General features: G+C 45.1%; 1 protein-coding gene across 2 annotated transcripts; it reads left to right on the forward strand.

The window, feature by feature from the left end:
• Window positions 1-634: 634 nt before the first annotated feature.
• NUP54 (nucleoporin 54) lies at window positions 635-15,027 on the forward strand. 2 transcript variants are annotated; one of them, XM_054066290.1, is made up of 13 exons: window positions 635-768; window positions 3,079-3,240; window positions 5,245-5,328; window positions 5,461-5,595; window positions 6,280-6,509; window positions 9,042-9,229; window positions 10,109-10,305; window positions 11,226-11,280; window positions 11,837-11,930; window positions 12,443-12,550; window positions 12,942-13,061; window positions 13,404-13,514; window positions 13,845-15,027. In XM_054066290.1, exons 1-13 carry the CDS (start codon window positions 717-719, stop codon window positions 13,971-13,973), a joined length of 1,665 nt encoding a protein of 554 aa, XP_053922265.1. In that variant the 5' UTR covers window positions 635-716; the 3' UTR covers window positions 13,974-15,027. The 2 variants fall into 2 exon arrangements, with proteins under 2 accessions (XP_053922265.1, XP_053922266.1); XM_054066291.1 differs by lacking the exon at window positions 3,079-3,240.
• The last annotated feature ends 4 nt before the right edge of the window (window positions 15,028-15,031 follow it).

A 15,031-nucleotide genomic window follows, 5' to 3' on the forward strand; every position in this document is an offset into this window, starting at 1 on the left:
GGCGTAATTCTGCCTCTCTGCTCTGCTTTCATGAGAAGCCACCTGGAGTGCTGTGCCTAGTTCTGGAATCTCCAACTTAAGGAGGGGATGGATCTGTTGGAGAGACTGCAGAGGAGGGCATGGAGAGGATGGGAAGGCTGGAGCACCTCTGCTGGAGACCAGGGTGGGAGCTGGGGATGTTCTGCCTGGAGAAGGCTGTGGGGAGACCTTAGAGCAGCTTCCGGTACCAAAAGGGGCTCCAGGAAAGCTGGGAAGGGGCTCTGGATCAGGGAGGGCAGGGACAGGATGAAGGGGGATGAGTTTCAGTTGAAAGAGAGGAGATAAGAGATGAGATCTGAGGCAGAAATGTTTTGCTGTGAGGGTGGGGAGGCCCTGGCCCAGGTTGCCCAGAGCAGCCGTGGCTGCCCCATCCCTGGAGGGGTTCCAGGCCAGGTTGGATGGGGCTTGGAGCCCCTGAGCCACTGGGAGGGGTCCCGTGGCAGGGGGTGGGCTTTGAGGTCCGCTCAACCCAAGCCGCACAACGCTTCTATTCGCTCCCCGCCCCCCCCCCCCCCGCAGTGGTACAGCCCGCATCGGTTGCGCTGGACCACGTTTGCTGTTCCCCCCCCCCCGCCGCATGCAGTGGTACGGTCGGCGATCCCGGAAGCGCTTGGACGGCAGCGCCGGGAAGCGCGCGTACCGTCTGTTTCCGGCCGGCCCCTTACACGAGCAGCTCTATGGCCTTCAACTTCGGGGCGACGGCGGGCGCCGGTGCCGCCAACCCCACGGGTGAGCGGCGGGGAGGGGAGGACAAGAGGAGCTTTGGGACGTGAGGAGTTCGGGACGTGTCCCTGGGGGGGAAGGGGGCGCGGGTCACGTGACCTCCCCTCAGTGGCAGCGGGGGGCGCGCGCCCTCTCCTCAGGGGTAGCGGGGGGGGGAGCGAGGGGCGCGTGCCCTCTCCTCGAGGCAGTGGCGCGAAGATCGCGCGCCCTCCCTGCAGGATAGGGGGGAGGGGGGGCGGGCGCGAGGCGAGGGTCGCGCGCCCTCCCTTCCCTCAGCGAGGGTCGCGCGCCCTCCCTTCCCTCAGCGAGGGTCGCGCGCCCTCCCTCCCCCCCCTCAGCGAGGGTCGCGCGCCCTCCCTCCCCCCCCTCAGCGAGGGTCGCGCGCCCTCCCTCCCCCCCCTCAGCGAGGGTCGCGCGCCCTCCCGCCCCCCCCTCAGCGAGGGTCGCGCGCCCTCCCTCCCCCCCCTCAGCGAGGGTCGCGCGCCCTCCCTCCCCCCCCTCAGCGAGGGTCGCGCGCCCACCCTCCCTCCCCTCAGCGTTGGCGGGAAGCGCGCGCCCTCCCTCCCTTGAGGTGAGGTGAGGTGAGAAGGGTCCGGTGGTGCCCGGTTAGCGCTGCCCGGCTGGTCCGTCGTCCTCTTTGGCTGCAGCGGGGATCCCCCCCCCCCCCCCACTGATGAGGTACTCCTCTAAGTTTATTTCCGAGTGGTATAAAAGGTAGTGCTTCGCCTGGAAGGGAAAAAGGGCTTTTGCCTCTCGTTGCTTTCCTGTCGTGTCCTGCGCTGCATCCAAAGCAGTGGGGCCAGCAAGGTGAGAGGAGAGTCTGCTCCTCTGCTGCGCTCTGGGGAGATCCCAGCTGGAGCCTTGGGTTCAGCTCTGGAATACCCGGTGTAAGAAGGATATGGAAATGTTGGAGCGAGTCCAGAGGAGGCCATGGAGATGAGAGGGCTGGAGCACCCTCCATACAAGAATAGGCTGGGATCGTTCAGTCTGGAGAAGAGAAGGCTCTGGGGAGACCTTAGAGCAGCTTCCGGTACTGAGAGGGGCTCCAAGAAAGCTGAGGAGGGGCTCCTGGTCAGGGAGAGCAGGGATGGGATGAGCAGGGATGGATTTCAGCTTGGAGAGGGGAGATTGAGATGAGGTATCAAGAAGAAATGTTTTGCTGTGAGGGTGGGGAGGCCCGGGCCGAGGTTGCCCAGAGCAGCTGTGGCTGCCCTATATCTGGAGGTGTTCCAGGCCAGGTTGGTTGGGGCTTGGAGCCCCTGAGCCAGTGGGAGGGGTCCCTGCTCATGGCAGGGTGTGGGACTGGATGGGCTGTGGAGTCCCAAACCATTCCATGATCTGTGACTTAGTTCTAGTGAAATATAAGCCAGCACCTTCTGTAGAGTAAAAGAATTCTTTGTGGGCTCTTCAGCACTGAGGAAGTGCTTTGGACAGGGCTTCTCTCAGCTGCAGTGAGCCTGGGATGTGCCATGTGGTCTTTGACTTTGGCTTTGGGTTAGGCACAGACTTTGTGGCCCATCTTAAAGTGAAAAATGACCTTGTATTGCTCGCACGCTGTTCCAAGGCTTATTGTGCTGGCAGACCAATGTTAGAGGGAATTTTGTAATTGCACCCCAGGACTTCTTGATGTCCATCGGTCTGTCTGGCACAAACCTGTTCTCAGCTCCTTTTGGGGAGGGAATTGGGGAGCTGTTGTTTTATAACCTGGATGTGTCAGGTAAGAGGGTAGTAAGCACCGGAGCAGGCAGATTTTGTGAATATACCTTGAACGAGGCCACATTGAAACATACAAGGCGTGTGTGGTGCCTCAGTGGCTGGAACTGAATTTCGTGGTTATTCCTCTGTTGCTGCTTCTCTGTGGGCTTGGTGCTAGCATGAAGATGGTGGTATTTTCGCCTTCCTGGATAGCTTTTGAAATAATGATGCTGTTGCTGGGTGCACTGGGACAGACACAGGTGTATCGAGCAGTTGTAGGTCATTAGAAATAACTCCTTAATGGTAATGTTGAATTATGTGCGTGTTTTTATGCATGGCTTTGAATTAGGGTGGGGAAAACGTTAGCAGCTTTATATACAGCGTGCTTGAAAAGTAACATGCTAAAGACAGTGATGTGGGGAGAGTGGGTTAAACAGAAAGCTTTTAACTGTCCTCCTTGTGTTCAATAAATGTTTGATGCCAGTTAATGTCTTACTCTTGTTTTTAACTATGCATATCCTGTCCATGGTGATAGAAAAACATTTTGGCTTTTCTCTCCTGTGCCTACCTTTTACTTAGAACTAATGTTACCTTGCTCTCTTTCTGCTTCCCGCTTGTCAGGATTTGGTGGGCTTGAAACTACAAACTCCACTGCCAGTGGGTTTAATTTTGGGGGTTTCGGATTAGCTGCTAATCCCGCAGTGAATTTTAATATTGGGAATTTCGGTGTTTCCACTACTTCAACTCCACCATTCAATTTTGGTAACACTCTGGCAAGTGCAGGTAGATAATGCCTATATACTTGTTCTGTAATAAATGTCAATAGCAGGGGTCCAAGAATTGCATTCCTGACTGAGAATCTGTTTTTAGTACTACTCTTCATATCCCGGGAAGGTGGAAGCTCTGGAAATGGAATGGGTTTGAGAGCCATAGGCTCATAGGGGGGGTTGCCTATTAAATTCTCAAGAAGTAGCTGTTGCATAAAATTAACCGTGTGTCAAATACTCAGTCCCTGAAATGGAAATGAATTTTGGTAACCCGCCAGTCAGACCTACTCTAAAATCAAGCCTTGATTACCTAGCAAAAGAGCAACACCAATCCTCTGTTCCAATCCAGCAGTTGCAGAGCTGGTCCCTAACACCCGATTTCCTCACATAAGATTCTTGGACTGCTGCCGTCATGTTTTTCATCCTCCCCTGTGTCTTCTCATTGGCCTTCTGTGGCTGTCATCTATGCGCTACGCCTCCGTCGTTTCTGTGGAGAAACAAATTGTATACGACCAGCATCAAATGAACAGCCCTGGCTGTGATCTCCGTTTCCCAAACGCTGCCCTGCACCCCGAAAGAGCACATGTTCCAGGCTCTCGCTAAGAAATTCTCTGCTCTCTTGGGAGGCTCCGCTTCCTGAGGTGTGCACTGGGTGCTCATTCAGAAAACTGTTCACAGCCCTGCGTAGATCTATCAGTTCTGAGCAATGGGATCGCAAGTTAAATCGTTGTTATTTCACATCAAAACAGTTAATGGATTTCACACTTTTACTTGTGTAGAATTAGCCTGTGGGGTCTCGTTGCCGCTGCTCGTATAGGAATTCTGTTTATTCCACAGTGTCGTTGCTCCCCGTCTCAGCATACTTGCCTGTTCTGTGTACTCGAGGGATCTGATCTTGGTTTTGTTTGGTATGAATGCTATTCGACTGCATTTTTTTGAGCTGAATTTGAACTACTCCAGAAGAGAGCTTGGATGATTAATTTTGCTTAGCAGCTTGCACTCTTAGATCCCTTTTCATGAAAGGATGGCTAAATTGTTGTGGGCACAGAACTACCTAAAAACTGTGTCACCTGCTGGTACTCCCATCAGAGTTTCTCACTCATAGGCAGGACTGAAGCTCCAGTGTTATAGGGAACAGCTGCTCATATCCGCTCGCATTAAGGTGTTTCCTGACTGGAAACGAACTGTGATTGTATGTGAGTTTTGGTTTAAGCTTTTTGGTTTGTGTATATGCTAAAGGACAGTAAGTGTAGCAGGTCTGCAGTGTCAGGGCTCCTTGTCTAAGGGGGCAAGGAGAAGATGGGTTTCTGGAGGCTTTCTCTGGCACAGTTGAAGCTCAGGCCCACACTCAGGTCTCCACCTGCTGGCCTGTGACCTGTTTTCCTGAAAATCTGTGGAAGGCTGATTGCTTTTGCATCTGTGTTCCTCTGATAGTGGTTGAACCTCAAAAAGAGGTTCATTGGGGAGGGTGGTAGGGAAATTAGGCTTGAAAAACAATATTTTGTAGAATTTAACGTGTGTACGGAAAGAAATTGTTGCTGTTACAGCATTTCCGCATAGGCACAGCAGTTGCGTGCACCCTGGCCTCAGGGTCTGCTTAATTTGTTCATTTCTTTGTGCTCTTAAAGGGTTAGGACTATTGAAAAAGCACACACAGAGCCTCAGATCATTTATTAAATGCTCAGCATTGACTGAGAGTAAATCTGTGAAATACTGTTGTTAGTTGTCTGGTGTAAGGAAAGCTCATCCTGCAGGAAAAGGAACAGGGTGTTAGATAACTGTTGCTTTTTAATTTGCTTTCTTGACACACCATAGACGTACTGGCTTTCTGGTTCACGTTTTCTCCCCCGTTTCTTTGGACAATGAACTTGATACCCACAATGAATGTGCACTACATGCCTGTGACATAGTACATCCATGTGTCAGCATCTCATAACCCCCACTGGAGCATACAGTTCATTGTTGTGTTATGTGCAGGTGCCATTCACAATGTACCTGACTTGCGGCCTTTTTTTGTTAGGTGCCTTTGGAGGGTTTGGGACGACTACCACCACTGCAGCACCAGCCTTTAGTTTTTCTGCTCCCACCAATGCAGGCACTGGCGGTAAGGGAACGCAAGTCTGAAAGCACTTGCTTTAGAACAAACAGAAGGGCCTCAGCTCTTCGCAGTAATCTTTTGCATTTCACAGGTACTGTTCTCCTCTTTTTCTCAATAACTCTTTGCTTATTTCCCTAGGACTGTTCGGAACTACCCAGAATAAAGGCTTTGGATTTGGGACTAGTTTTGGCACAGGAACTGGAACTGGCTTGGGTAGTGGGTTGGGAACTGGGCTGGGCTTCGGAGGTTTTGGTACCCAGCAGCAACAGACCAGTAAGTACAGCCTTCTCTTCATCTGCCCCTCCCTTAGCAATGGAAGCATAAGGCTGCAACAGGCACAGTGCATTATAAAAGGAGGCCGTTACACTTAATCTCTTGGTTGATGGAGACTTCTCAGGAATCTGGCTCTTTAAGTGCCTGTATTTGCAATCCTTGCCTTTTTCTTGATCAGGGAAGTTTCTGTGCTTCACACTTTAGTTTCCAACAATATTGACCCTCTTGTTTGGCATTGGTAGAAAGGGGAATTACAGTCTTGATATTGGTGGTCATAGCATTACTTGAAAGGGCGGGGGAAGCAGTGGTGAGTTTCGTTTCCTTGGGAGTTGGATACTGACCAGCTGCGGACGTCAAGTCTGCTGAAGTTAAAACAATAAATCTGCCCTTCAGATTCAGATATTCAAAAGTGCCAGCTGATATCATGGGTCAATATAGACGTCTCTAAAGGAAAAAGAAGAAATCTTTTCTTCTAACTTAGCATTCAGGAACTTCTGTTGCTGATGAAGATTGGGTGTAAAAAGACACTTCTAAAAAAGATTATCCAATTTTGATTTATTTATTTATTCTGTGCTTTTATTTTGTGAAAAGAAGTGATACCAATGATATGTAGATGGTACATGTTGGCAAGCGAGTCTGCCTTGGTTAGTAAAGAGTTCGTTTGTTTTCCTCCATCCACAACAGCCTTAGGAAGTGGCTTGTTCAGCCAGCCTGCTCAGACGCCTGCCCAGTCGAACCAGCTCATCAACACAGCCAGTGCCCTCTCGGCTCCGACACTCTTGGGAGATGAGAGAGATGCTATCTTGGCAAAATGGAACCAGCTTCAGGCCTTCTGGGGAACAGGCAAAGGGTACTTCAACAACAACATTGCTCCAGTGGAGTTCACGCAGGAAAACCCCTTTTGCAGGTTTAAGGTATGGAATTGTTTAGCTACCCACAAACAGTTCTGAAGCAGCTACTCTGAGTGTCTCATAAGTGTTAAATCAGATTTTGTTACTGCGCAGAGTATTCCGAAACTGTATTTGTCCAGATAACATGAGAATTCTGATGCATGCTAATTAAAAGGTTTGCAGTAGTGGAGATGCTGGAAATGTGGGTAGTATTGAGGGCCTAGAATAATGAATGCATAAGTGGATCATGGAACTAACCTTTTCTATAATAGCATTCAGGTTACTGTGTGTGCGTGGTTGGTGCAGATCTCCAGAAATGAATTTTAGTGTGTATTCTTTTAGGTTGTAATATTAGAGAGGCTATTGAAAGTAACCTTTGTATCAGCAAGAAGCCGTTAACACCTGGCGTAAGAACTTCAGTGTCTGTCTTCGTTGCTTTGCCTATACTAGAAAGACCCTCTGTGATCCTGGCCTGTGCATGTGATTGTTATATACACAGCCGTCAGCTTTCTCTGCCTTTACCCTTGCCAGTGCTGAAGCTGATTCCATGTCTTGCGTAGTATTGTCAGCAGTTCCCCATCTGGCTTCTCCTGTCAACAAAGGATAGGGAGCTCTTTATCCTCTTCAAATCTCGTACCTGCTGACTTTCCTGCTAGGCTTGAAAGTGGATTTGTGTCAGACATGGTGATACTTCCTTCCCAAGCTGATTCTTTTGAAGTGCAAACTTTCCAGCCTGAATGTAGGTTAATACCTAGATAAGACTGGGTTTGATTATGCACATCGTGACACTTCTATAAAATCTTTGCAGTGACTGAGTGCCTGCATAACAAATGTTTGGCTTCTGTTGCATTACCTTTTTAGGTGTTACCTTGAATATTTTGTTGATCATGTCCTTGAAAGCTTACTGTGAGTTATTGCCTGAAATAGCTTTAGCGTTTTCTGGGCTATGAAAAATGGCAAAATATTAGTGGTGTGATTCAAAATTGGTTATTTTAGAGTTTCATTTACCAAAAGGAGTAGTTGTTTTCCTTTCAAGTTAGACAATGCCATGTTCTAGGTTTACTTTTGTCCCTATGACTTGAGTATTACTGGTGACATGATGAATTCACATACCTGTAGTGAAACACTGGTAAGTTCAATGTATACTAGCAATGGTGGTTGCTTGAAAAGGAGTGGAGAAGTTGGTGGCACAGGTATTGGAGCGAAGCATCATCACCTGGTTTGCTTTATTGTCTGTGTAAGCATCAGACATCTGATAAGAATGAAACATTACACGAAGGGCTTCACAGGTGTTCAAGGAATTCACTTGTAGGCAATTCTAGCTCTAGAACAAAGGAGAAGCATGCAGAACCAGGAAAGGTGTGCTTCTAGGAGATGTGAAGTAAACCAAAAAATTTGTTATGGTTTGAAAGTACTTAATTTCATAAAGAAATCATGAAAGATTGATCTATTTTATTTTTTTTTACACCCAAATACTGGAATTGTGCATGTCTGATCTTAGCGCTGTTTTGTGCATATTAGGATTTACTCTTCCTTGTACTGGCAAGTCTTTCCCCACAGTGTGAGCCTCTCACAACTATGGAGGTGAAAGGGATACACTTGAAAAAGAGTTGTTGCTGTTTGGAGGTTGATTTGTTTCAGGGGCTTCTGGCGTGTGTTTTCTTTCCAAGTTCTCAGAAGGAGTAGAGAGCTGATATCAGGGATGGGTGGAATATATGTAACTTGAAAGTCTCTTTCCTTAGGAAGATGAGGTTTCCCTCAGACTCTGTTACTTAGCACAGATGACAACAAGTGTTCCTGTATTAGATTATGAAGTTGAAGTAAACATCTGACCTTGCTACAGCTTTGTCACAGCAAGGGGAAAGATAACATTAAACTTTATAAGCACTTGTACAAAGAAACCATGACACTTGCTAACACAAGGAAGATTGGCTGCCCAAGTTCTTCTGTGATAACCTTGCTTGATTCATGTCTTAGCTAGTACGAATATCTGAGTCCGGGTTTTGACTTGTACTGCCAGGTGTATTGTCTGGATCTGTAGTAGGAAAATGCTAAGAAATCCACAAAGACTTACAGTTGGCTTATCTTTCACTTAGATTATGTCAGTACTTGTGTTTCATTCTGACATCTAGAAGTGTCATAGTGTAAAACTTGTGCAACTCTAGTGATTTTTCTGCATTGAAGTCTGGTCCTCTGCTTTCTTTTGCAACTTTGAAGAAGTGTAAGCTTGTAAAATGTTCCTGACTGATACCAGCTCTGAAGTAGCCTAAACGCCCCGCTGAGGTGGTATCTCCCAATCCATAGCTTTTTGGTTTTAAGATGGGGAATGGATACTCAGGAACCTCTTGTAAAAATCTGAGCTGTTTCAAAAGCTATTCTGTGGGTGGCCCTGCCGGAGACCATTTTAAAGAGAGTTTCTACATCCCTGAATACTTTGTGACTTAAATTTTGATTAAGTTACTCTAAAAACTGAGGGGTTTAGCCCCTCCCCTTGATGCCATGTAGATATGGTTTTGCTAGGTGATACATATCTGGTTTTTGTTGGTTCATTTGTAGGCTGTGGGTTACAGCTTAATGCCTAACAACAAAGATGAAGACGGCCTCGTGGTCTTGGTCTTTAACAGAAAAGAAACAGATATTCGGAGCCAGCAGCAGCAGCTCGTCGAATCACTACACAAAATTCTGGGAGGAAACCAAACCCTCACTGTCAACGTGGAAGGTGTTAGAACGATGCCAGATGACCAGTATGTGAACTTTGTACTGTTTTGCCTTTTTTTCCAATATTGCATGGTAAAAGGGTTGGTGCTTAGGCTACTCCGTCTCCCTTTTTCCTTACTTTTAGATGTGTTCATCCCAAGTTCGGTTTCATGTGTCTCATTCCTTTGTGTCACTTCTTCTTAAGGTGCTAAGTCCACTGTCTTTCATGTGTATGTTACTTGCTTTGCTGGAGTGCACAGCTGAGGACCTCAGCTCAGGTCTGGAAATAGAGTTCTCCATACCCTGCTCAACAGCAGAAGTTGGAGATGAGGATACTAAACTTGAGGGTGGGATAAATACTCAATTAAAAGATGCTATGAGGTATTCTTCACTTGCTAGTGTGGATGGGCGTTGGGGTGTATAGCAACAGGGGCTTTGCAGAGTTTCATGTCACAGATGTTTCTGTGGGAAAGCTTTTCTAAGACCAGTTGACCTGGCTTGTTTGTGTTTTATGTCAGAGTGCTGTCTGCTAGGACTTGCCTGGGGGTCTCAGGCGAGTCAACATCAAGTACCTCACTACACTGACATTACTGCTGCTTACTCTCCCACTGTTTGTTCATTCTGTTTTAAAGGCTAAAAGTGTTAGGTTATTCTTCATGGGGTGGTAGCATCACCATATAAAATGAGAATTAAAACTTGGGGGGCAGGGAGGGAAGAAGAGTGTAATTTAGTAGGGTATTTACAGATTTTCTCTTTCTGCCCTGCCATGTTAAACTCTGCATTTACTGATACTTTATTTCTGCTAGCTGAAGAAAGCTAACTGCCAGCTGAGAGAAGTGGTAACTCTGATTTAGGGTTGTTCGTTGTTGTGTTAATTTCCATATGGGCTGCTTTTTTTCTGATGGCACACATCTTGTCTTGCTCAGGACAGAAGTGATTATTTATGTTGTGGAGCGCTCGCCCAATGGGACTTCAAGAAGAGTTCCGGCCACAACCCTCTACGCCCACTTTGAACAAGCCAACATCAAGTCCTCCCTGCAGCAGCTGGGCGTCAGCCTCGCCATGGCAAGAACAGAGCTCTCCCCTGCACAAGTCAAACAGCTCCTGCAGAACCCTCCTGCTGGTACGTGACCTGGGGCTAATGGGGGCACAGCTGGGCCTCTGCTGGGGCTTTTGGAGGTCTCTGGGAAAAATGTAGGTGTCGACCCACTGGAAAACACCTTTTAAAACTACCAGAGTTTCCAAAGCACTCTGACATACTGACGTAGTTGTTTTAATCACAGATGTTTTTTTCCATTTAAGTACAATCTAGTCCACAGAGTTACAATTTATCAGTAATAAAATGCATGTCTTTGGTCAAAAAGTCAGTTGCTTCCCTATTCAGTTTTATCTTCTGTTTTTCCTCACATACCTAGGTGTGTGCATTCTGTACACAGATCTGCTTATCAGTGAGGTCTGGAGAATGTAATAACTTGAATCATTAGGCTGCATTTATTTGACATCTTTCTTTACTCGATGAGGCAGTTCATGGCAGAAGAAGCAACTGTTCTGTCAACCAAAAGAATCCTTAGAGCAGTCCTGTTAGGAACCATGATAAATCCTGCTAGGATTATTTTGCCAACTGGTTTGGTACTTTGATCGCTTTATTACTAGTTTTTTCATTATTTTTTTTAATACAATGAGCAACTTGATGAAATTTTAATACAGTGAGCAACAATGCGGAAAGATGAGTCAAAATAGTATGCAGTGGAAACAACAGGAGTTTTTCCCCTTTATGTACAGATTGTCTGATTTGATCACCTCTTGGTTGTTCCTTTCCCGTGTTTTCAAACCAGTTGAAGTGCTTGATAGCCTCTTGGCTTATCACCACAGCCGAGGACTGAGGCTTTTAAGAACTGGCCATGTTTAATTAACCTTAATTTATATAACAGTCATTCATAGGGTTTGTGTATTTGCTTGTGTTTTTCCTGCTTAACAGCTGAAAGATGTGATATCTGTTTGGGTCTACCCATACTAAAAACTTGTTTGTTTGGGTTTTTTAAGGTGTTGATCCTATTATATGGGAACAAGCCAAAGTTGATAATCCTGATCCTGACAAGTAAGTCTAATAGTTCGTACAAGTATTACAAAAAGACTTTGAAAGGGGAGAAATATATAATGTTATGTGGAACCCTTCAGGTAACTTGTAAGAAACTTCTTAGAGAATAACTTTGTGAATTGCTGATCTCATTGAAGCAGTGAGGATTACTAGAAATGCCTGTTAATCCCTTTACCCTTTAGGTGCTTAAGGGTTGTCAGGATAAAGAGCCTTACTTGCATTACTTCGAGTTGTGGTGCCCTACATTATATGGAGTAGTTACTGTGACTTTTTTATTGTAACCATTATTTATTTATTTCTCTTCATTCCTGCAGCTGAAAGTGATGTACCTTGTGCCCTCCAGTGGTTACAGATAACTTAGGCTGATTTCTATGAAAAAGGAACAGGTTGTTAGGAATAGTAAGGACCGTAGAGTTTAGCAAAACAAGATACGTTTATGTATTATTTTAATTTACAGAGACCAAGATAATATGTAACTTTAGATTAGATTATATTCATAATTATTAATGCATACAAATGTAAAAATGTATTGTAAGAAGTATCTGTATTTTTGTAGGCTTATTCCTGTGCCAATGGTAGGTTTCAAGGAGCTGTTGAGAAGATTGAAGGTCCAAGATCAGATGACCAAACAGCATCAAACTCGATTAGATGTAAGGTTTTTCATCTTTACCTTGGCTGCTTGCTATTGACAAAGGATGTGCTATTAAATAAGCCTCCCCCTGTGTGTTGAAAACTGAACCTGGAACTATGTGTATGGGGCTGTGACCCTGAGTTAAGGAATAAGTTAAGAAACATTCATAAAGGTTTTTGGCCAAAAGATAAAGTAAAGTAGTGTGTTTTTGCTTTCATTCTTTTTCAGGTTCAAGCCTGTCCTGTTGTTACTGTTGTTACAGGCTAATTCAAATCATCTGAGTTAAGTTGCACTGGCACAGACTGTAATTTGGGCACTCACTTTTCTGATGCCTTCTAAAACTCCAGTTGGATTTGAAAACAGAAACCAGAACAGTAGAGGTCTAGCAAAAAGCTTTTTGAAATCATTTTTCGTGAGGATACTAACTTGCTGGACTGAGTGCTGTTTCATAACTCTGGTTTCAAATCAAGACTAATATATTCTGTTACCAGAAACTCTTATGACTTCCAAGTGACTCCATCTTCTTTGCAGATAATATCAGAAGATATCAGTGAGCTGCAGAAAAACCAAACAACAACAATGGCAAAAATTGCACAGTACAAAAGGAAACTGATGGCACTTTCTCACAGAACATTACAGGTAACGTGGATAGTCTAAATAACTTGTTCTGATATACAGCCCCACACCAGGAGGCAAACTGAGAGGGAGCAGGATGACCTGTACAATCTTGTGTATGGGCAGTATCGAAAATGACATTCTGACTCCATCTAAACAGCATTGCTTTAAGTACCAGGCATAACGGTCTGGGAAAGTTTCAGGTGCACAGCACATCTTACAGGTTTGGGAACCTTCTTCCTCACTTAAGCTGGAACTGTAGGATTGCCCTGAGGTCTTAGAGCAGCAGACTAAGTGACAGAGCAAGTCTGATGATGGACATGCTGGAGGAAGGGCAGAAAGACACCTGGATGGGCTAGTGGGGAAAGAGATGGGCAAAGTCTTCTCTAATCAACCTCAAAGGCTTTTTTTGTAGGTGTTAATACAGCAGGAGATCCAAAGGAAAAGCGGTTATGCCATTCAAGCAGATGAAGAGCAGCTTCGTGTACAGTTGGATACAATTCAGTGTGAACTCAACGCACCTACGCAGTTCAAGGTGAGTAGTTAATAGAACTTTGCCAACAACACATTTTTATCTCACAAAAGAATTAAGTTTTCCAAACTATGTGTATATGTTTGTTATGGAAAGCTTTCAGAAGAAAAGTCCAGCAGCATTACTAGGTTGCAGGATCGTGCTCTTTGCTGCATGACTGACAAGTAGTTAAGTATTTTTGAGCTCTTCGAATTATTGGATTTGCTTGCTCTTTGCCTATCTTCCAACTGAAAATGGAATGAGCGGCAATGCTTTTTGCTCTGTTCACTCAAGGAGTGGTACGTGCTGGAACTCCAACAGATGTGTGTGAATTGCAGTTCATTTTAAGCCTGTTCCTCTTCTCAGGGCAGACTGAATGAGCTCATGTCCCAGATCAGGATGCAAAACCACTTTGGAGCAGTGCGGGCTGAGGAGAGATATTATATAGATGCAGACCTTCTAAGGGAAATCAAGCAAGTAAGTATGACGAGGTAGAATCCCGGGATAGTCTGAACTTCATCATTTAACCCAGCTATGCATTAACTTGGGAAATACAGCTAGAATACCATGTTTTTGTAATTGCTTGATGAAGTCCTTTTTAATGTTCTTGGCAACAGTGCATCAGTGTTGTACAAAGCTACTCTATGCAGTTAGGCTCTTAGTGCAGAAACTGCTAGTTTTCCTTCTTCCAAAGAGATTTTTCCAGGCTTTTCCATGTGCCAACGCCATTAGGTGTGGCACCTTTAAAAAGTATTATTTAAAATGTGAAGTTGACCTGTGCTCATGCTGGTTTTTAACTATCTGCAGCATCTAAAGCAGCAGCAAGAAGGCCTGAGTCATCTAATTAGCATTATAAAAGATGACTTGGAAGACATCAAACTTATAGAACATGGGCTGAACGAGAGCATTCCCATCAGAGGAGGAGTCTTCAGCTGACGGAGTGGATGCTGCTGGGCTTAAGCAGAACGTGTTACTCAAGAGTTCGTGATTCACCTTCCAAGGCTAAAACTGTTGAGGTAAAATAAAACACGTATCTCCTAGAAACAAAGGTATTTTGGTTGTTATCTTTAGAAGTTAGCAAAGCCTCATCTAAGCTTTTGAACTTGACCTTTGGAAGGTTTATATTTTATAAAGCGGTATATGCTTTATTAAAAGAAGGAAAACTGAATTTGTTCAGATACCGGTTTACTATGAAACTATATGTACTATTGTACATTTCTTTTTTTCCTTTTTTTTACAACATCATTGTCCTAAAAACACAGTGCCGAAAGAGTTGTTCCAGTTGTGACTTGGTTTGTGGAAAGCTTAGCCTTCTTCCATGTTTTTATCAAAACAACTGAGTACCATGGTGATGTAAACAGCTAACATAAATCATTACAGATCTGTATGCTGCTGTAACTATGTCAGTCTCTGCAATACCAGTAGTTTATGGGGCAAGCTGCAGGACGTTGGTGTTTCCCATTTCTGTTCTTCCTGGGGCCTGCAAGGAGCTGAAGGTTATGTTTTTGTTACTTTACATATGTGAATTACACAAAGCTTTGCTGCCCCTCAAAAAACAATAGAATGTCTAGACGTTGTCTTCTGCCTTTTTTTTAATTGCCGGAGAGTAATAAATTCAGTCTGACTTTGTAATAACTTGTGCGTGGTGTTGGCTTTTCCTCAGCTACATCAACAAAGCAGTGAAACTGCTAACAACTCCAGGTTACTACACTTCTGCCTCCTCTGGGCACTGCAGGTAACGTGGTGTTGGGGTCAGATACCACAAGGCTGCTCAGCAGCCTCAGTCCCTCACTAAAATGAAAGATCAGGTCGCTTAGATCCTACGTGGTACCAAATACTGCAGAGAGGGGAGAGATAGCATAATGGGAAAAAGGATTCATTTATTTTTAGAAGCATGGTTCTAATTCATAAAACATCCCAAATATGCAATAAGGATTAAGCAGGGGCTCTTAGAAAGCAAATGAGGATAGAATTCTCTCTTGCAAGGGCCAGGG

This window comes from Cuculus canorus, chromosome 4, assembly GCF_017976375.1.
Source record: "Cuculus canorus isolate bCucCan1 chromosome 4, bCucCan1.pri, whole genome shotgun sequence".
Lineage (NCBI taxonomy): Eukaryota > Metazoa > Chordata > Aves > Cuculiformes > Cuculidae > Cuculus > Cuculus canorus.